The sequence below is a fragment of the Drosophila melanogaster genome, chromosome 2R (genome assembly GCF_000001215.4).
Source record: "Drosophila melanogaster chromosome 2R".
Lineage (NCBI taxonomy): Eukaryota > Metazoa > Arthropoda > Insecta > Diptera > Drosophilidae > Drosophila > Drosophila melanogaster.
The window spans coordinates 19,476,878-19,497,199 of record NT_033778.4 but is presented as its reverse complement, the minus strand read 5'-3'; the positions used below and the strand labels follow the sequence as shown (position 1 = coordinate 19,497,199).

The 20,322-nt window shown below is 42.5% G+C and overlaps 5 protein-coding genes across 15 annotated transcripts in view; 3 read left to right on the top strand and 2 right to left on the bottom strand.

Moving 5' to 3' along the window:
• Nucleotides 1-343: 343 nt before the first annotated feature.
• Nucleotides 344-3,204, top strand: hpo (hippo). 2 transcript variants are annotated; one of them, NM_001274163.1, is made up of 2 exons: nt 344-1,739; nt 1,797-3,204. In NM_001274163.1, exons 1-2 carry the CDS (start codon nt 452-454, stop codon nt 2,516-2,518), a joined length of 2,010 nt encoding a protein of 669 aa, NP_001261092.1. In that variant the 5' UTR covers nt 344-451; the 3' UTR covers nt 2,519-3,204. The 2 variants fall into 2 exon arrangements, with proteins under 2 accessions (NP_001261092.1, NP_611427.1); NM_137583.5 differs by having other exon boundaries at nt 1,797-2,903.
• Rep (Rab escort protein) lies at nt 3,075-5,113 on the bottom strand. Its single transcript, NM_058072.4, has 3 exons — nt 4,928-5,113; nt 3,783-4,868; nt 3,075-3,725 (listed from the first exon to the last, which is right to left on the bottom strand). The coding sequence occupies exons 1-3, from the start codon at nt 4,974-4,976 to the stop codon at nt 3,325-3,327; spliced, it is 1,536 nt and encodes a 511-aa protein (NP_477420.1). The 5' UTR covers nt 4,977-5,113; the 3' UTR covers nt 3,075-3,324.
• Nucleotides 5,114-5,353: 240 nt separating this feature from the next.
• Nucleotides 5,354-10,154, top strand: Oseg6 (Outer segment 6). Its single transcript, NM_137582.3, has 9 exons — nt 5,354-5,624; nt 5,688-6,413; nt 6,488-7,100; nt 7,159-7,735; nt 7,791-8,073; nt 8,131-8,311; nt 8,372-9,455; nt 9,510-9,879; nt 9,938-10,154. Exons 1-9 carry the CDS (start codon nt 5,464-5,466, stop codon nt 10,041-10,043), a joined length of 4,101 nt encoding a protein of 1,366 aa, NP_611426.1. The 5' UTR covers nt 5,354-5,463; the 3' UTR covers nt 10,044-10,154.
• A 208-nt stretch (nt 10,155-10,362) lies between these two features.
• Tbcb (Tubulin-binding cofactor B) lies at nt 10,363-11,706 on the top strand. The gene is made up of 4 exons (NM_137581.4): nt 10,363-10,607; nt 10,660-11,031; nt 11,096-11,217; nt 11,280-11,706. Exons 1-4 carry the CDS (start codon nt 10,485-10,487, stop codon nt 11,395-11,397), a joined length of 735 nt encoding a protein of 244 aa, NP_611425.1. The 5' UTR covers nt 10,363-10,484; the 3' UTR covers nt 11,398-11,706.
• Nucleotides 11,514-20,322, bottom strand: part of par-1 — a 29,517-nt gene continuing 20,708 nt past the window's right edge. For 3 of the 10 annotated variants that reach the window (NM_001169739.2, NM_206171.4, NM_001169740.2), the window contains 3 exons: nt 19,496-19,566; nt 18,335-18,458; nt 14,625-16,049 (listed from right to left, as the gene is read on the bottom strand). In NM_001169739.2, the coding sequence (NP_001163210.1) occupies nt 16,037-16,049; nt 18,335-18,458; nt 19,496-19,566 (208 nt within the window). In that variant the 3' untranslated portion in view covers nt 14,625-16,036. Of the gene's footprint in view, nt 13,852-13,913; nt 14,033-14,098; nt 14,249-14,624; nt 16,050-18,334; nt 18,459-19,495; nt 19,585-20,322 lie in introns of those variants that run through there. The other 7 variants (NM_206178.3, NM_206172.3, NM_206177.3 and 4 more) reach the window with 6 other exon arrangements.

Below are 20,322 nucleotides of genomic sequence, written 5' to 3'. Positions count from 1 at the left end.
TGTTAATCAGAATTTACTAAATCTTTTTAATCAAAGTACAAAGTAAATCGTCATAAATCTAATCAATAGCCATGAGAAAAACATAGAAATGCCATCATCAAGCAAAGATTTCAAAAAAGAGGTAAGCATGCGTGAGTTGTAAATTTAATTTTAACCTTATAATTCTGAGCCAATAAATTAAGTTTTAAAAAGCGCGCCAAGAGAACTTATCGATAAATGGCTAATTCTGCTATGCAGCACTGGTGCTTTGTTTACATTCTGCGGTGTTCGGCGTTTGTCTGGCAACGCCGCACCTGTTCTGTGCGGGTGGCGTGTTGCAAAGTGCCGAGGGCACTGAGAACTACTAGTGTTGGCTAGCGATCGAGTGCGAATAAAGAACAAAAGTGTGATATGTCGCTGTGAATAGCCAATTATCTGTGTTTTCTCGTGCTAAATCAGAAAATTTTTCGCAATGTCTGAGCCAGAGGTGACCAGCGTTGTAGATATGAAATCGCCCAACATATCCTCCTCCTGCTCCTTCTTCAAGCTGAAGAAGCTGTCGGAGGAGTCGCTTCTGCAGCCGCCGGAAAAGGTCTTCGACATTATGTACAAGCTGGGCGAGGGCAGCTATGGATCAGTCTACAAGGCAGTGCACAAGGAAAGCAGCTCCATTGTGGCCATCAAGCTGGTGCCGGTGGAGTCCGACCTGCACGAGATTATTAAGGAGATATCCATTATGCAACAATGCGACTCGCCGTATGTGGTGCGCTATTACGGCTCCTACTTCAAGCAGTATGACCTGTGGATCTGCATGGAGTACTGTGGCGCCGGCAGCGTCTCCGACATTATGCGTCTGCGCAAAAAGACGCTGACGGAGGACGAGATAGCCACTATTCTGTCGGACACTCTGCAGGGCTTGGTCTATCTGCATCTGCGTCGCAAGATCCATCGCGACATCAAGGCGGCCAACATCCTGCTCAATACCGAAGGCTATGCTAAGTTGGCCGATTTCGGAGTCGCTGGTCAGCTCACGGACACAATGGCCAAGAGAAACACTGTGATCGGAACGCCCTTCTGGATGGCCCCCGAGGTGATTGAGGAGATTGGCTACGACTGTGTGGCAGACATATGGTCATTGGGCATCACCGCCTTGGAAATGGCCGAGGGAAAGCCCCCATACGGTGAGATCCATCCCATGCGAGCCATCTTTATGATTCCGCAGAAGCCACCACCATCGTTCCGGGAACCGGATCGCTGGAGCACAGAGTTCATTGACTTCGTGAGCAAGTGCCTGGTAAAGGAGCCAGACGACCGGGCAACGGCCACTGAACTGCTGGAGCACGAGTTCATACGCAACGCCAAGCACCGATCGATCCTAAAGCCTATGCTTGAGGAGACCTGTGCCATTCGCGAGCAGCAACGCGCCAATCGCAGTTTTGGGGGCGTGTTGGCTGCTAGTCAGGCGAAGAGCTTGGCAACCCAGGAAAACGGAATGCAACAACACATCACGGACAACGCGTTTATGGAGGATCCAGGTACTCTGGTGCCGGAGAAGTTCGGTGAATACCAACAGAGCTCAGCCTCAGATGCCACCATGATAGCGCATGCAGAGCAAGGTGTGGATGAGGGCACTTTGGGGCCGGGTGGACTAAGGAACCTGTCCAAGGCAGCTGCTCCTGCAGCGGCCTCTTCGGCAGCATCTCCTCTGGACATGCCGGCAGTTGACAGCGGCACAATGGTGGAGCTGGAGTCGAACTTGGGTATGTAAATGATTTTGAAAGGGCTGGCCATTTGTTATTGTATTGTCTGTTATTCAGGCACTATGGTAATCAACTCCGATTCGGACGACTCCACAACGGCCAAAAACAACGACGACCAGAAGCCGCGAAACCGCTACAGGCCGCAGTTCCTGGAGCACTTCGATCGCAAAAATGCGGGAGATGGCCGTGGCGATGAAAAACCCATAGCCACAGAGTATTCTCCGGCAGCAGCGGAGCAGCAACAACAACAACAACAGCAGCAGCAACAACAACAGCAGGATGAACAGCATCTGGCAAGCGGGGCCAACGATTTGAACAACTGGGAGCACAACATGGAAATGCAGTTCCAGCAGATCTCCGCCATTAATCAGTATGGTCTGCAGCAGCACCAGCAGCAGCAGCAAGTTCTGATGGCTTATCCCCTGATGAACGAACAACTCATCGCGCTCAACAATCAACCGAATCTGCTGCTCAGCAACGCTGCGCCAATGGGACAGCAGGGAATACCGGCAGCGGCTCCAGCTCAACCGCCGCCCGCATATCAGAATCAGCATATGCATACGCAATCGCACGCCTATGTTGAGGGTGAGTTTGAGTTCCTCAAGTTCCTTACCTTCGACGATCTGAACCAGCGGCTGTGCAACATCGATCACGAAATGGAGCTGGAGATCGAACAGCTAAACAAGAAATACAATGCCAAGCGGCAGCCAATTGTTGACGCCATGAATGCAAAGCGCAAACGCCAGCAGAACATCAATAATAATCTGATTAAGATATAGGTAAAGCAACTCACAATTTCGCAAGACAACTGATTATGAAATCTCAACTCACTCAATTGCCTCTACATTGGGTTAAGTTTGCAGATGAATACTGAATCTTACAGACCCATCATCTGTATCCTCTAGAAATTATTCGTGCATTGTGCAAATTTAACCTGGTGGAAGGGTCTAAAATCAATCACAAGAAATGAAAACACAAAAGCTTTATTGTAAAATGCAGTGAAAACAGAAAAGAGGAGTCATCGGCAGTATCTTCCAGCACGAAAGCATATTTTCTGTTAGATTTCATCAAATTTATGCTTGGTTTCTTATATCCTAGCTTTCATTGATCTGTCTTTTAATATAAATAGGTATGCTCGAATAAAATTTATCTTGCGTTTATTGTAGCTGCCCGTATTGTGAACTGCCCAGGCCTTATCATAATTTAATAAGACTTATAATATTCGTTCTTCCTTGGTAACTATTAACCTTTATCTCTAAAACACTTATTTTCTGTCTTCGTGCGATAAAAACAGTAACCCGTCAAGCAATACTTATAAAGGAGAAACATTTTTATACGCATTGGAATGCATATTTTTCGAACATATATTTATCAAAGCAAAATGCACAGAAACACTCACATTTAAACATTTATATATACCTAGTACTTTTAGCAATTATAAATAATTTACATAATAAATATATAGGAATATATGAATCAAAAAATTGCATACAATATATAACTTATTCGAAAGATACTTAAGAAAATTTTGTAATAAGTAATGATATATGTAGACCAAGGAAACCTCCTTTTTATTTTAGTATGACTACTCTTGTATATCCATTTCCTGAGTTGCCTGCTGCATGTCGTGCAATTGTGCCCGCAAATCTTCGGGCAAAGTGTGCTCGTTCAAGGCACTAGGGTCTTCACCATCCACGACAATCTCCTCTGGATCTGGGGCTCGTGGCAAAAAGTCGGCATCTGGGAACATTTTGCCAAATATGTCGCGAGCATTGGCAATGGCCGCGTCATAATCCAGCTCGTAGGTAGGTGGATCGGTGTAGTAAATATGCTCGGCAGCGGGACTTTTACTAGACTGGGCAGCAATTGTGAAGTATGAGCTAAATATTATTTGTGCGTCTGATTGATCGAAGAGTTGGCTAGTGAAAATGGCTAGATCAGACGCTGGATCCTCGCTCAACGCTGGCGTGGTCAGATGGAAGATATCTGTAAAAATTAATTCATTAAAAAGGAATAATTCACATATTTTCTTAAGTTTCTTACATAAACCCTCGGGACAGGCTCCCGTGTAGTGCGACAGTTGTATTAGGAAGGCTTCCCGTCCACCTTCATTGTCAAGTAGTCGAAGAAGATTTACACCACCACCTCCCTTGTTCAGCTCCTCATTGCCCAGGGGACTGGACGATATGAACAAGCCACGTGAGATGTGCGGCTTCAACTCGATGCCCTTTGAAACTGGTGTATAGCCAGGGGCAGAGACCACATTCTTGGCACGCAAAGTTTTCCCTGCGCTGCTCAGCAGGAACTCATTCGAATTGGAATCTAAGGCAATGTCGTCAACGGCTCGCTTTAGGCAGTAAATGCCACCATAAACAGCGCACAAACGGCAGAAGCACTGCGGCAATTCCCCGCAGCCATACATGGGAAAGAGAAAGGGTGTGTTGCCATAGCGGCCCAGACTGCCCAGAAATCGTTGTGTGCGCTGCATACCCTCCTCGAAGCTGGTGCTGGGGCCGCACATGGCAATGGCCTGCATCACGCACGACGATATCTTTTCGGTCACCCGCTGCGCCTGCAAATATTCCAGAAACGTTCGTCCCCGGAATTCCAACGAGTCCTCGTTGCACTTGTCCTCGCCGTAATCGTTGCAGGCGGTGAGAAATTTCATCAGCAAGCGCTTTTCCACGATGGTCAGTGTTTTGGTGTTGAAGACATCGCTACGGGAGCAGGGCACGGACACAATTTCACCATTGTGGCGCATGCACACATGGTCCACGGCTCGGAATTCAGCATAGCGGCAGATGTTCGACTTGATGAGCAACTGCACCAGCTCCCCGGCTGCGTATAAAATGCGCGGGCATAGATCCAAGCTGAAGCGTCGCGACTTGGCCAGCACTGAGTCCCTATTCCAGGATTGTGCATCTGTTTCTGATTCTTTTTCCATGGAATGCCAGGTGTACCTTGCGTTTCGCAATGCAGAATGAGGCTCGACTTCCTGGTCCAAGCGGGCACATAGAGCATCCATAGAGAAGGAGCTCCAAACATCCCCGTAGTACTCATTACTATCCAGGTGGAGCACCGATTTGCCTATCCTGCTGCCCGCAGCGGCGATGCAGGACTCGGTGAAGCCTGAAAAGGGCGTCCCTCGAATGACTCATCTGTGGTTCTTTTCAAATCTTCTTAATTACCTGTGCCTATGACGACCAGGTCAAACTGCTCCGGCAGGTCATCCAACATGTTCTAAGCCTTATTTGCACTGATATTTAAACTATATTTACGGATAAATAAAGTATTCCGTGAATTTATTGCGAATTTACTTAAGCAGCTGTTTACAGATGCGCAGCTAGCGATGACGTCATCAACAAACAGCTGTTCATAGTATTGGCTAACGAAACAAAACGTTATAAAGTTGTTTGAAATTTGAAATATAATTAAACTTTTGTAATTATTCCATACGGAGTTTAGCATTGCATTACAACTCTTTAAGCATTTAAATGTATTAAAAATTGTCTAATTCAATAGTTATCGCAGGCGTATTACAAAAATACTGAATTTCCCAATGCCCAAATCAACAGGTGCAATAAAAATGCACACATACAGGTGGGGGGAATTGTGCTTGTAGTTGTAGTCGCCGCTACCATGGAAACGGAAAATTCGTAAACAAAAGCCGGAAAATTAAAAATTGCAGAATGTACACTAACGCAGCAGAAACGTAAAGCCAATAATGTCCTTTGAAAAGATCCTTTACAAATATGAGGAACCGCACGGGATCGGAGATGTGTACTTCATTTGGCAGAAGGCTTTGCTGGCCACAACTGGTACCGATGGATCGGTGGCCCTGTACAATCGACAGGGCCAACTGGTGCAGCGCATCATACTTTCTGGGTGAGCTATGCTCAATCTCTACGTAATAATGAATAATGACCAGTAATGGAATCTCTTCTCCAGGCTGTGCTCAGGATTCGCCTGGGACCAAGAGGGTGACCTGCTGGGCATCATTACCAGTGGCTCCCCAAACATAACGTTGTGGGACTATAACAGCCAGGAAAAGATCAGTGTGGAGACGGGCCTTCGAGATCCCCTCACGTGCATTCTCTGGTCCAAGCAGCAACAACTACTGGCCGTCGGCACAGGACGCGGTAATCTGGCCATTTATAATCATAGCAGTGGAAAGCGACCCACACCGGTTCTGGGCAAGCACAGCAAACGAATCACTTGCGGCGCCTGGTCCGCCCAGAATCTGTTGGCTCTCGGTTCGGAGGACAAGAGCTTCTCGTTGAGCAACGAGGATGGCGACACAGTGCGCGTAGTCCAGCTAAGAGATGCGCCCACCGACATGTACTTCGCCGAAATGGCCAATGACGAACGTATTGCGGGGGACAATGCCATCAGCATGATCATCGGCAAGCGTACTCTGTTTCTCTACTATTTGCCCGAGCCCGAGAATCCTACGGAGCTGGGCTTCCAGAGCCGATACGGATCGCTGATGCAGCACAAGTGGTTTGGCGATGGGTATATCCTGCTGGGCTTTTCCAACGGACATGTAGTGGCCATCTCTACGCATCCCAAGGACGTCGGACAGGAGCTCTGGCAGGTGAAGAACCACAAGGACAGCTTGACCGGATTGGCATACTGCCCGACGTTAGATATAGTTGCCTCCTGCGGGGATGACAGGTAAGTACTTATATTCTTATCTATAAAACCTGTTAGGAAACATTCGTATGTTAATATTCACATTTTTTAAGCAGCATTAAGATTCATTCAATAACGAATCTCCAGGAGACTGAACGCATTATTACCGTGCCAGATCATGCCGGTGTTCAGATGATCGATTGGTCGCCCGATGGTCAACTATTGGCGGTTACAACAAACCATGGTACTGTGTACATCTATGTGACCAAGCTGCCTCATCTCTTCGCCGTCTCTGCACCTCGGATTGTGCTGTTGAGCAGTCTCGCCGAGGTGTCCATCTATGTTTACGCACCGGACAAGACAAAGTCGCTGCCTTTCCGCTTGCCTCTGGAGGGTGAGCCTACCTTCATGGCCGTGGGGCCATACAACTTTGCTACAGGAATTGAAAAGCACGTATGGTTTTATGATCTCGGGAAGAGTTTGGGCGAGGAGCCTCGTCCACTAAGCGAACGCGATTTTCCGCGCAGCGTGGAGAGCATGAAACTGAATGCGGACTACTGTGCCGCTTTGTGTCCACCACAACTAATCCTTCAGGCCATTGCCGCCGACAATCCAAACTGCAAGGACAAGCTGCAGGCGGTTTTTCCAACAGCTCTGCCCAATATGCCCAGTGATGCGGTGATCACGTGCTTTGCACTTAGCCAGGAGCTTCTGATTTTTGCAACAGATGTGTGTAGTTGGAAAAGTTGGTTTGTTCTTTGCATAATAATTTATAATATTATTCCAGATTGGTCACCTGGTGTTCTATTCCCTGGAAAAATGGGACAGCTGCACAATCTACAGACACAGTATGGGCATCCGGCAGCTCTTCATGGACATCGAAGGCACCAAGGTTATTTTTATAGATGATCATTCCCAGGGTTATGTTTTCCTACCTGTTGTCGAGGAGGCCCTCCTCATTCCGGACATTCCCAAGCAGTGCCTTGGCTGTCTTTGGGATCTCACGCAGCCGAATATCTTCATCAGCTACGATGCTAGAATCGTCAATACGCACGTCTTTGTGCGGCATTCTGTACAAGGGACACACACCCTGATGGTGGGTGAGTCCAAACTGAATCCGGGTCAATTTCCTCTGCTGCTCTGCGGCGGAGAAATGGCTTTGCATATAGATGGTGGCCAGTATGCCACACAGTCACTCAGTACCCACGTCGTGAATCCCAGCAACAGTCAGGCAGCAAATCTTCAGATGCTCCTGAAGCTGAGAAACTACGATGAAGCCTACAAGCTGTGCAAGCAGATGAATCAGAGCAGCGCCTGGCGGGAGTTTGGGGAGCAGGCCATTTCCGATCTGGAACCCGATATAGGTAACACTAATTTTCTTTCGTTTACATTTGAAATTAAAACTCCTTGTATTTGCAGCAATTCGAGCCTACCGTCAGCTTGGTGATGCTGCCCTGGTTAATGCTTTGTCTGAACTGCGCTACGTGGAGGATCTGGACATGCTTATCGGCTGCTGTTGTACACTCTTGGCCCAGTACGACCAGGCCAAAGAGCACATGTTAAAAGGAGTTTACACAAGAGCAGCTCTGGACCTCTGTCGAGATCTTCTGCAATGGGATCAGGCCCTGCTTTTGGCCCACAAAAACGATCCACAAGAGGTGCCCTATATAGCCAGGGAATACGCCCAACAATTGGAGTTCAAGTAAGGCATCGAATCGTGTAACATCAGTTTTTAAATATTTACCTTACTGTTTTGCAGTGGAAACTATACTGATGCTCTATACCACTATGAGAAGGGATACAAGGAGGACTTAATCAATAGCAAGGAGACTGAAACGGATGCCTTAATGGACAGTTCCCCCGAATACGAGGAACATGTCCGTCTCTGCAAAATGGGTATTGCAAGAACTTCTATCAGAGCGGGAGACTTCAGACGTGGGGTAAACCAATATCTGATCCTCAACTGAAGATACTTACATAAACCTTTCCTCATGTTAAAGATTCAATATGCTGTGGAGCTGGAGGACCAGCAGCTTTTGTTTGACTGCGCGGAACTTTTGGCCACCGTGGGACATCTAACCGAGGCAGCGGGATTGTATGAGCGTGGTGGTTTCTATGATGAGGCCTGTGGCCACTACATTGCACTTAAAATGTGGAACAAGGCCAATAATATCCTACCCAAGGTAAAAAGTACCAAACTTCATGCCGCGTATGCCAAGGCAAAAGAGAACGATGGTCACTATGAGGAAGCAATACGAAGCTATCGTATTGCAGGTGACTTGGATGCCTGTGTTAGGATCTACTTGGATCACCTGTGCGATCCGCATGCAGCTTCTGAAATTGTTTTAGAGTCGCGATCCATGGACTCGGCCAAGCTGCTGGCCAAGTTCTACCAGAAGATTGGCGATGTTGAGCAGGCCCTGCAGTTTCTCGTCATCTGCGGCTGCGTGGAGGAGGCTTTCGCCCTTGCCCAGCGACATAACAAGTTGAGGCGACACGGAGAGCTCTTGGAGCGATACGAGAATGCGAAATCCTCGGATTATCTGGCACTGGCACACTATTTTGAGGGTGAAAAGTATACTCTGCTGGCGGGCAAGTATTACTTTCTGGCAAGGGAATTTACCAAAGCTCTTAGGTTTCTGCTGAAAGCCTCCGCTTTCAACAACGAGGAGCAGGTCTCGCTATCGCTAGCCATTGACTGTGTGGCCACCTCGAACAATGAACAATTGGCCACTCAGCTAATCGAGTTTCTGTTGGGCGAAGTGGATGGCGTACCGAAAGACCCACGCTATCTCTTTCGTTTATACATGGCGAGGAAGCACTATAAGGATGCCGCCAAGACGGCGGTTATTATCGCAAATCAGGAACAGATCGCTGGAAATTACAAATCGGCAAGGGATCTGTTGTACTCCATGTACCAGGAACTGCGACGGAATAATCTCTCCGTTACGGCTGAGATGAGGCATCAGTTTATTTTACTACATCGCTACACCTTGGTGCGAATCCACGTCAAACTGGGCAATCATTTGCTGGCCGCTAAGCTGCTTGTCCAAGTAGCCGCCTGTATATCCCAGTTTCCCGAACGTAAGAACTTTCTTATTTTTATTTGAAGATAATCAGAACCGTTTATTTATTTAGATATCATTCCCATTCTCACCTCCACGGTAATTGAATGCCATCGAGCTGGCCTAAAGAAGTCGGCGTTTACCTACGCCTCCACATTGATGCGTCCGGATTATAGGAATCAATTGGATCCCCGGTATGCAAAGAAGATCGAGTCGATTGTCCGCAAGGCTCCCAAGGGTATCAAGCAGTTGCGGGATGAGATTGATGGCGAAACCATGGAGTGTCCCATTTGCGACTCGAACCTGGCCAATATGGAGGTGACCTGCTATAGCTGCAAGACCACACTGCCCATCTGCATTGCCACTGGGCAGCACATCATCAAACAACTGATGACCTCATGTCCACAGTGCGACTTTCTTTGCTTTCGCGCAGAGATGGAGAAGTAAGCTTCGTACGAACTTGGCCTTTCTAAATTCGACTTAATTGTATTCAATTTTCAGTATTCTGTCGGAGAATGGAGAGTGTCCCATGTGTGGCGAGAATGTGGCTCCGGAGCAGCTCCTGGATGTGGAAGACATAAGGCCATACATTCTGGCCGCCTCTTAAGATTGATTCATTTAAGGACTGAAGCAAACGAATAGACTGCACAACACAATCACAACACCAAAAATATATTCTTATAAGCTGCAATGCACAAAATACACTTTATATATCACTAATATTCTGGTAATTTTTCTGTTTTCTGAAGAGTTTTAGTTAAATGGGTTAAAATGGTACTTGTCATACTATTTATAAAATGTTCTATACATATCAGTATATTATTTAAATATATCTTGTTTGATTGTACAAAAATTGTTACAACGGTAGATGTGGTATTTTTGGTATTTTCTTTTAAGCTCCAGAGAACGCTTTAGTGCTTTTTTGATTACTACCGATTTTTGTTAGTCACTTCCCCAATCAATAGACCCGCATACCACCCGGTTTTTCTGGAAAAGTTTACAAAACAATTTATCTATATTTATCAAAACTGTACACACGGAAGGCAAGATGTCGACTATAATTGAAACCGGCAAGTCAGATTTCATCAAGGTGAATGTTTCCAACTCTCACAATGATGCAGTCGCCTTCGAGGTCAAGTTAGCCAAGGATCTAACAGTTGCCCAGCTCAAGGTCTGTCTTGTAAAGGATCAATAGGATGCATACTCTGATGTTCCATTTTCAGACCAAACTTGAGATACTGACGGGCGGATGTGCCGGTACCATGAAGGTGCAGGTCTTCAAGGGTGACACCTGCGTGTCCACAATGGACAACAATGACGCCCAACTGGGTTACTATGCCAACAGTGATGGACTCCGGCTGCATGTCGTCGATAGCTTTGCTACCTTCTCGTTCGACAGCGCTCCCGTTGAGAAATTCGAACTGTCCAAAGATCAGTACGAACAGCGAACAGATTCTGTGCGCAACTACCTCAAGATTAATCGCATGGGCAAGTACAACGATGAGGAGATGCAACAGGCGGAGGAGAAGAAGCGCCTTCAGGCGGAGGAGATCCAAAAACGGGCGGAACTTTGTGTACTGGGTGGCAGATGTGAGGTAAAGCTATAACCTTAATTCATCGTTTGAAAACGTTTTCATCAAAGAATTTGTTTTCTGCCAGGTTACGGTTCCAGGTAATCCAACACGACGAGGAACAATCCGATACAATGGTCCGCTCGAAGGGAAAAGTGGTCACTTTATTGGAGTGGAATACGACGAACCACTGGGGAAAAATAATGGAAGGTAACGTATTACAAGCTAAGCGATTCCACATTTCACAAATCTCATTTCTGGTTCCATTGCAGTTTCGGTGGAAAGGCCTACTTTACGTGTGCCCCAAATTACGGCGGCTTTGTATCACCATTATCCGTTACGGTTGGTGACTTTCCGCCGGAAGACTTCAACATGGATGACGAGCTCTGAGAATACTGGGCACTCCCACACACAGGTCACACAATCTCGCATCGCACATGCCACCTTAAACAGAAGACTTACGAACCGCTAAAACTATTTGTACGCATGAAAGAACATTACAAATTATAGTTATGCCATTTTTTATTTATTAATTAAAACATCTATGTATGTATGTATATCAGATATTCTTACAACATGATTATTCGTAAATTCTATAATCGGCTTTATCATAACTGATTTAATGGTGTTCTCAATCATTTTGCATTGTTTTACATTAACTCAACCGTTTGTAAATCAAAATAAATATCAGAAATAAGTATACATCTAGCTATTGTGCAATGTGGATCTGGGTGCGCCGATTTATATTACTGACCGCAGATTGCTGACAACAAAAAAACAAAGAAGGGGTGAAGTTATGTGAAGTATATGTGTCTCCTTTAGTAAAGGTAGTCCGCCGATCTACTAAGGATAGCTCTTGGTGTATATGTAATAAGCTGCTTGCTTTATATATTTATGCACGTATTATATACCTATGTATGTGGGTTCATGCGCGTTCTTGCCTAGTCCTAGTAATTATTAATAAGTTTCAATTAGCTGTCATTTAACAACAAATATATAAAACGATGCATGCTTTTCTCGAAAGTTAAGAATTACAGAAATGCGTCACAATCATGATGAAGACAACTTGATGTGCAACTTTGTATATGTTTTGGTATATATATATAGACTGTTTTTTGAGCCTCCACAACTTAGATAAATGGTCGTCTTTTTCTTTTCTACATCTCACTTGAGATCGCTCCTCCCTAAGGTATGTTTTAGAAACATTCAACAATTGCATGTAGAACGGCCCTAAAAACCACTGGCTCGTCTTTTCCTCGGGGCTAAGTGAACTTGCTGGAAACTAGGTAACATTGGCCATCATTGCATCGCATTGTTACTTGTCTCGGAGTGGTGTTGTTAGTAATCCTGAAGCCTTAATAATAGTATACATACATTTGCTGTCTGTGTGTTCTATGAACTGTTCAAATAGAGGGAAATTAACAAAAATTTCATGTATAAGTACCAACTACATATTCGAGCACGGGTATAATAATTACAATAGATGTTCGGGGCGTTGCTATTGGGCACACTTCAATAGAGTAGAATGAGATATCATGAACTAATCACACCACGACACTATCGCTACGTGCTGCCACAGACGACTTTCTTGAAAGTGCAATTTAATGAAGAAACAACCCGAGTCGGATATCTATGAGTTTGTGTTCTTTGATCGTTTGTTTGCCAAGCAAATTGATTACTGGATATCGACACATAAATGCAGTTTATAGAGCGTTGATTGGTTTCTTGTTAATATTTATTGTTACGGTTTTATTGAGTGGTGTGTTTGTTACCCTTATATATTCACTTCTGTTCCATCTTGCAAGCTGCGCGATGACATATATTGCTGGCCCATTAACTAGGTTCCTAATAAATAACGTATGTAAATATGTGCGTATCTATGCGGGTGCTAATGCATGTCAGTGTGGATAGATAGAGGAGTTTGTCTGCTTGATTGTAATGTGTAGTAATATATCAATACGTTCGATCTACGGAGAGATGCTAACATTAATTATTTCTTGAGATTCCAGCAGGGTATTCGCCGCATTGCCTTCATATTCACTCATTCAATAGATACAAACTGCTCATGCCACGCCCTCGTTCCATTCCATTAGAGGGTTGTGGTGCGCAGCATGGCTACCTTGCCCTCCGGCTTGCTGGTTGGTCTCTCCTTATCCGTGTCCGCCACCTCCTGCTGCTCCTTATCCTTCTTCCTAATCGCACCCTTCTTGTCCGCATCATTGTGCCTTCCGGCAGTTAGTTTGCGCACAATCAGGCTCCCGGTGTGCTTGATGTTCCTCTTCAATCGATTGCCCCCACCACCGCCACCGCCATCGCCTTTGACCTTTTGCCCACTGCCACCACTAATGACTTTGGCTTCACTGGTTTTGCCGCCTTCAACGCCCTCAGCATCCTCTTCCATAATCGGATTTATTGGGCTAAAGTCAGCGAAGAGTGGCACATCCACGGAGTGACCTGGCTGTGTGTCAATCACGTGTAGATCTTCAACCTCCTCGCTGGACTGCATATTCTCCTTGGAACTGAAGGGAGAGTACATTTGGAACGCCGACAGCAACGAGTTCGATTTTTTCTGATCCTCGCTACCACCTGTGGACAGCCTGCTCTTCTTACGCCGCTGGGAGCCCTGCTGGCTGGTTAGTGAGCGGCATAGAAGAGAGAGCTCCGACAGCCGGGAGGTGCTGTCGTTGCTAGGCCTCCGACAATTGGTGGTGGTCATGGTGTCAGTTGGATCAGTGGGCCGCGAGGCGGTGGCGGCCGCATTCCCCTCGTTGTTCGTTTGGTTAAGTCACAGCTTGAGGTCAAAAGCAATGCGCGACGCAATGTTCTTGAAGCCAATGCTGGTGCCTGAAGATCAATAAAAAAGTTGAGTTATTTAATCTTTACTTAGTGTTATAAACAAATCATACCGGAAATTCGCTTGAAGCGCACTCCATTCAGAGAGAGTCGTGGCAGCTTGCACACTTCTATTTCCCATTGCACCAGTGAGTCCGTATTGGGATCTCCATGCACGCACCACAGGACGAATCTATGAAGTAGGGTAAAGGATTCATAAATACCAATTTATTTCACTGATATCCATTTATTAACTCACCTTTCCCGCTGTTCGTAGTCGCAATTATTCTGGTCCAGCACCTCCCTGATCTTTTGCATTATCTGATCGGGCATCAGGGGCGATGTGGTTTTCATTGACCATGTGAATCGTAGAACTCGTGGCTTAGCCGCCTCGTCTGCGATTGTGGGACTGAAAATATATAACTTATTTATAATCGAAAGTCTCGCGGTCCACAGCCGTTTAAGTGACATTTGTACGTTATTCTCTCTTGTAAATTTTTGTTATGATTTATTAATGTAATAAGCTGCATACGTATTCATTGCACTTGATTGCTTTTAAAAATTAAATAAATTTCAACTTTCAACACTTTCAGAACGTTATTTGTACTCTCATTTCAATTTGGCTCATTTATTTATAATATTAGACAAGTTTAAATCAAATATTTAGAGAATCCTATAAAATTGGTTATTATTTGTTAACAAACTCCCAGCTTTTTTTTAACCACACCCAGAGTCTTGTGGACAGCAAATGCAAGTGTTAATGGATAATGAAATAAAATTGAAATGCATGTGGGGATATTCTTTTGCTCGCAAATGTTTCACATCGTTTATTATGGATTTATTAAATTATCAATTGTTTTAATTATGCGTTATTTCTTTGAAACTTAATATGTATAGATAACTACTGATCGAGCCACTGAAGGCGCCCGATGATAACACGATCTATAGATAATCAGCTGTACAAATAAAATGGTCACATGCACTAGTGGTAATACATTGTTATTCCTTGAATTTAAGTTAAATTGGTTTTCATGTATCGCTTTGTATTGTTTTTTAGTGACTACGTGGTATGCTTAATTACTAGATACGCTGCACATCTGGCTTCTGGGTGATTATGAATTGCAAGATCGTTAGTTTGTTGGCTGGCTGCTTGGTTGGTTGGTTGGTTGGTTGATATTGATTGATTGTATGATCCACGGATACAATTTAATTCAAGCTCATATCGAAATACAAATACAGATCCATACATACATACACATACATATAAATACAAAGATCGCTAAATAAAATTCAAGATCATCGTTACAAAATTAGCAACTTCTTTTGGTGTTTTATTGTGGCTACTATAAAATAATGATTTGGGCGAAAACACCACGCACTTTAGTTCAGTTTAGATCGTTTTAGTTGAGTTAGGCTTAAGTTAATTTTACTTTTTGCAGTTATATCTCACGTTCACTTCATCAGTGATATTTGTTTGTTTGTATAACTATAATTGCGATACGCATTTAACATAAATATATATGTAGTTTAGGTAGTACTCGTAGGTGTAATATTTAGTAGTTAATATAATCCATAATCGTGACAGTGACAGCAATGGTAGTCAGGATTCTTTCTGATCATTGCATTTATCATATCTTTGTTTCTTAGTGGATTTCTGTTTGTATCGGTTTCGTTTCGGTTTTAATTTGTATAATTCATTATTTATTTTGTATTGCCTTTTGCTGGTCGCGGTCGCTCCTCGCATCGTTTTACAAACAATGAAAACAAAGGGTTTCGTAATTTCTGTTTGTGGTTGCTTTACTTTTAAATATATGTATATGTATCTTTAATTTATATAAATTTATATGTATAATTAGTTAATAATTGTAATAAAACATAGGCGTATTTGTGAAATTTCAATTAACGCAACGGAACTCAACGTTGTCGGTGTTCATTTGAAGGGGTTCGAATCGAAACCGGAAACGGATCTGAACTCGAAATGGAATTCGAAAGCGATTTCGGATCGGCAACGGCAACGTGAACAGTATCGTTTCCCGATCTGATCCGATCCGAGCGATCCGATTGGATTCGACCATATCTGTGTCTGTCTGTTCATATCTGAACCTCTCCGTCACGCGCGTTTACTCTAGGGGAATCGTTTGTTTCAGTTTCAGTTTTAGAACTATTAACAAGAAGTAGTTAATGCTTGTTTTGTTAATTACTGGTTTGGCCTAAAATTAAAGAAAAAATTTTAAACAAATTATTCACGGCTGGAAAAAATATTAATAATGGGTAAAACAAATACCAGAAATGAAACCAAAGAAGACAGATAAGAATAAAACGGAATATGGGTAAGTTTCATTTTTCATGTTTCTTCATAGAAAAAGAAAAGTAAACGCAATCGTTCTTCAACTGATAAGTACATTGCACATTGTACATTTCAACAATTTTTGTCTTTCTATTTGTCAAAGAGCATAATCGTAATTAATTGAATCATGTATTTAATAAATGAAAGAAATAGACAAGAACAAAAGAGCCTTCCTAGCGTGAGGTGATATAATGGAAGTACATAGTTGTACAAAGCAAACGTGGATATACAGGATTTGAAAAACTACGTAATATTTATATATGCTTTTTGTAAGAAATCAATCGAGAATAAAACAAACTAAAGGTTGTGACGGAGATTTTGAGAGCGTAGAGAGGAAGCGACAGACGTCATCAGATTATTATTATCAGATTATATATTGGATTGGATTCAGTTCCGTATAACATGTACTTTTTCGCACATTGTCACATATGCTTGTATGTATAGTTTTGTATTTGTTTAGCACCTGAATCAAAGGCGGATTTCTATTTTGGATTCGAATATTGATATTGCAATCGGTGTGATGGTTTGAGTTCCGTATTATTTTTCGTTTATAGTAATTGATCGATCGTATTATATGGTACATCCCAACCGAATAATAGCCAGTCGTTCACTGTTTCTAAGGCTGAGCCACATTCAGAGTATATTTCACAAATAACATATGTAAGTAGTATGGTACGTATGCTAACTAAATATGGATAGGAATAAAAATGTTTTTTAGCAATGCATTGCGAGCGTCTAACTAATCGACCGAACCGACATATGCACCCCACCCATTGTCACCGATCCACTGATCCACCGATCCACAATCACCGAACCCAATGGAACCACCACAATAAATTAGGGGCAAATAGTGAGTGCATCGGACCGATGTGGTGCATATGCGGTATGTTGGCGGTCGTTTTTAAGCAAAAGTCCTGGGTGTACGTTAAATGTGTGTTGTTAGGTGTTTATTGTATATACATAGAGAGTACATACTTTCCTGCTGAAAGTCTTTCAGTTCAACAAATGGAAAAAAAAGGTAACAAAACAGAAGAAAAAAAGAAAAGAAATTCCATATACAAAACATGTGCATATCATTAGTGGAGGATAATCAACTGTTTCATAATTATGAGTTAGCTTTTCGGATTAAAACAAAATATAGCTAATTATCTCATAACGCCCATTACACTTTTTATCCATCATGCATTCGAATGCAAGTGCTGGTTGTCATTTAATTAGTAACTATCCTAATCGGTCGAATAACTTGCGCAGTTGCATAGCTGTTATGTTGGCTGATATGGGGAACTTTTTTTTTAGGAGTTGCTAACTTTATTTATCCTGAAAATTGAAGCTGCTTCTCTCTCTTTCTCTCGATAAAATTATTAATTTAACAGGGTGCAGTTAAGTAGTTTAACATCGTGATTCTTGTGAGAGGGTGAGGGGGCTAGACATGAATATCCAAAACATTGAAACTATAGTGCACGTTATTTAACACCCTTCCAAGTGGCAATACAGTGCGATTCAGTCCATAAAAATAAAACTTTTAAATGCAGAAATTACGAAACGTACTTGTCAATCATGATGCCCGGATTACTACAATCGCCAATACTGTATACTTATACAATTTTCCCAACTAAACCTATACCTTTTCATCTCAAATGTTGTCTGTGGTTCCTCTTCGCCTGTCCTTCCTTAGAGCTAAGCTCAAAATAAGCATTTAACTATAGTCTGTTTTGATTTGGAAAATTCTGCATATCCAACGGGTGTTTTTGAACGAGATTTTTTAGTTATGTGCTCGATGGACATGGCATTGCAACTTCTTTGGTAGCGATTACTTTTGGGGCTGGTTTCAGTGATTTATTGGCGGACTCTCAGAATGGACTCGGTACGAAATACAAACATGAGCATAATAAACACACATGGGTGTATGTGCGGCAGATATGCAATTAAATGAAACATAAATATGAAACATAAAATGATAAACGAGAAAAAATCAAACAAACAAGAAGTAAATTAAAAAAGAAATTAATAAACCAAATTGATGTAAGAAAGAATAACAAACGAATAATAAATGTATCGAATTGCAGTTTGCATTTGCTTTTCTTGTAATATTCCATTAACTGAAGAAATGAATTTGCCACTTTGTGATATCTTGAAGCCACTACTTACCGTTTGCTAAAACGTGAGGAGAGTTTGGAGAAGAAGCTCATGCGACCCGGATGGGAGGAGTCGCCGGAGGCACCGCTGGTGCCCGAGTATTCCAGCGCTGTGTTGTTTCGTGCTCTGGTTTGACCTAGGGATTGCAATGATTCCATAGTTAGATTCGGATCGCTAACGCACTCAAGGATGTGTACACGAACACAGACTAAATGCTAACTGATTCCATTTGGTTTGTAAACTAGGGTATTACTAAAGTAACTCCGAGTACGCACATACGGTTCCACTGCTGGGCTCAAAGTGCAATGCGAGTATATTACTAACAAATAAATGCTATTTGCTAAATGAAGTGCTTAACAACTATTTTACTCACTGGGAAAATCTAAAGGTATCGCAATTTTACGAAATCAAAACTTATCTTCCAATTGTATTTATGTTAGCTATTACTATCTTTAATATATTCTTTAAACTCTCCCATACTATTGACTTCAATTGATAACATATACTAGTAATCTCATTGCACTTTGTCCCATATGCAAACATTTTTCAATTAACTTTATTTTAGTGAACACGCGATTGTTAAATATAGACAGACAAATGTCCGTTCTCAATTGTACAGTTATTTTGGTCGCTATGAATAGTTTTCCATCCGTATTTCCAAATACACAAATATATTAAATATTTACAGGTGGGCGGTTTTGGATGGGATTTGGTTGATTCGATGCATAATAGGCAAACGAACTAGATTTACGAATCCACTTAGACAAACGTGCAGAGGGGTGCGGCATTGGATCGCGGAAATCATAAGCGATGCGATGCGTATAAAAACATAAAGTAAACATTCAGTTAAATGTATCGATCGAGTTGATTATATAGTAATTAATCGCTTGACAACCTAAAAGAAAATAATAGAGGCGCGTTTGATATGCATTTTGTATGGAGAAGAGGTGCAGTGCGGGATACAATTGAATTGTTCTAGTGGATGCAGCATGAAAACGGGTTCAGTTTCAAAAATAATATCAAAAACATCACTCGACAACGCGTTAACATCTACTAATGAGTTTAGCCTAGTTCGGCCTTAAATTTTTTTTAAATGTTTTAGTAGAAGAAGGTGGGGATAAAATTAAATTATTATCTTTAAAACTAATAAAAATAAGTGAACAGAAAACTCACCAGAGTGAAAGGTTGAACGTGATGGAACATTCCTTGGAAAGTGTCTGCTTGATTTAACAGCCGATGCCATTCTAAGTCGATCGAACAGACTATATATGTACAATTACGATACATATGCACACATAGGTATGAATGGAAATCAAATCAGTATCGAATCAGTTCGTCGGAGTACATTCAAATCCAATGAATCGCATTTCGGGAAACGAATATGGTTTTATCAGTATAAGATTGTTGTTGTTTTTTTTTTTTTTTTAGTTTAGTTTGGTTTGTTTGTTTTTCCATTAAATATTTGTTGATTGTTTTTAGTTGGGAAATGTGTAATCGTTCGTACAGAACCGTTCGAGCGTTCGTCCCGTGTTATGATCGTTAAAGATAATGGTTTGGTGAATGGAATGAGTAATGGACGTTGGGTCATCATCATCAAATCGAACCAAATCGTATGGAGTTTCGAAGCGTTACCCATGTTGCGTCATTGGCCAATTGGTAGTTTTTAGATTTTGGTCGGTAGGGATTGGATTTCATATTGGGTTGTATGTAGGATGGCGGCAGGCGGGTGTAGATGGTCAGAGCAGCGCGAATCAAGCAGTTCGTTTGTTTGATGTGACAAATTGATGATGTTAACCAAGGGTTTATGGTTTTTGTATATTGTTTTATCGATCACGTCGCAGACATAAACAAAATGAAAAGAAAAAAAATAAAAATAGATCATGTAAATTTTCTTAAAAAGACAAGCACTTAAAAATACGTTTCTTAGATATTAAATCGGATACGACAAACTTCGACTGTTTCGTTCTTTGTATGGGTATGAATATATGCAGGAATGTAGA